The sequence below is a fragment of the Propithecus coquereli genome, unplaced genomic scaffold, assembly GCF_000956105.1.
Source record: "Propithecus coquereli isolate 6110/MARCELLA unplaced genomic scaffold, Pcoq_1.0 Scaffold91, whole genome shotgun sequence".
NCBI classification, from domain to species: domain Eukaryota; kingdom Metazoa; phylum Chordata; class Mammalia; order Primates; family Indriidae; genus Propithecus; species Propithecus coquereli.
The window spans coordinates 1372422-1373885 of record NW_012155396.1 but is presented as its reverse complement, the minus strand read 5'-3'; the positions used below and the strand labels follow the sequence as shown (position 1 = coordinate 1373885).

The 1464-nt window shown below is 36.7% G+C and overlaps 1 protein-coding gene across 3 annotated transcripts in view; it reads right to left on the bottom strand.

The window, feature by feature from the left end:
- The window catches only part of NNT (nicotinamide nucleotide transhydrogenase), a 106810-nt gene that overhangs the window by 41979 nt on the left and 63367 nt on the right, over window positions 1-1464 (bottom strand). For all 3 annotated transcript variants that reach the window (XM_012664797.1, XM_012664796.1, XM_012664798.1), the window contains exon 17: window positions 425-604. In XM_012664797.1, the coding sequence (XP_012520251.1) occupies window positions 425-604 (180 nt within the window). The remainder of the gene's footprint in view (window positions 1-424; window positions 605-1464) is intronic.

Here is a 1464-nt window from a genome sequence, read left to right as displayed (position 1 = left end):
ATATGATGGATTAGTATAAAGTCTCCTAAAATAATTTCTTAAAGGCATTTTAATGATAAAATAGCCAAGAATATAGTATATAAGTTGAAAAAAAATTAAATATGATACACATGATCAAACAAGTAAATACACAGATAGGCAATACAGAAGAAAAATAGAAGAAAATAAATCAAAATCTTACGTATTTATCTCCAGATCAAGATAGGCATTGTAAGATTTTTATCTTCCTATTTAACTTTCCTAATTCTCTATAGTTGGGTTCATTAAACACAGTCCTGGAAAGTTATTCAAACAAAACACCCTGCTATTTCTGCTGAAGAGAATTAAATTTAACATTCTCATTTTCATGCCTAATAAAACAAATGACAGCACATCCATATTTTCAGAACATCATTTACTTTTCTTTCACATCTGTATTTCTTACCACACACATGATGTACGACAGGATCGCACCGGAGGAGCCGATGAGTGCGCCCACAATGGTCAGCAGGTTGTTGTTGAGCAGGAAGCCCTCGGCACATAGGGCCCAGCCCGAGTAGCTGTTTAGCACAGTGATGACCACAGGCATGTCGGCACCCCCAATAGCAGCCGTCAGAGTCACGCCCTGGGACAAAAACCAAAGCAGAACTCAACATTAATAGCATAAAAATAAAATCTCTGACAAATATTTAACATCTTGGTTCTTAATTATTCTAGTTTTCCAATTAATATATTTACATGTAAGTTCTACTTCAGGTAATGACTGCCTCCTATCTGACCAACTCTTTCACAGATAAAACTATAAACATTGAGTCATACCCCAGCCCCCCCCCCCAAAAAAATTCCCTAAAGAAAGAAATCACTTTTCAGTGATTCAGTGATTTCTATATTTTCAGTGGGCAGAAACTGGAGAGGAGTCTACACTTGGAAAAATACAATGGCACGAAGTGAATTTCCCAGTTTTTATGGTGTTAGTCTGAGGGCAGACCCTTGTTGGTACCAATTGAAGCAGATAAAACTAAAATATAAGTCTACAGTCTTACTGGTTTGAAGATCCTAAAGACAGAGTTTGAGGTGACTAAGGCAGCTGGAAAGTGAGAAGGAAAATCTTGCAAAGGAACAGGCTAGAGAGGGGGATCCCCAAATTCTATGTATAAATTCTATGTATAAAATCCAAATCTCTGGATGACTATGTGTACTGGGGCAGACTGAAGCAATCCTAATGAGGATAAAACAACAATAGATTTCAGCTGCTCCTCCCCACCATAAAGGAGCCAGAATTTGAAATTTGAGTCCAGCCAAGTTAGCTGCCTACAAAAACAAATAAAAAATAATAATCAAAACTCTTTGAAGGAATACAACAGAATCCAAAGTGTCTATAATGTACTATTAACGTTGTCCATGATGCAATCCCAAATTACCAAAACACAGGAAAGGAAAAAGGATGGTGGGGAGAAAGATTTTTGCTCTTTATTCCACATACTC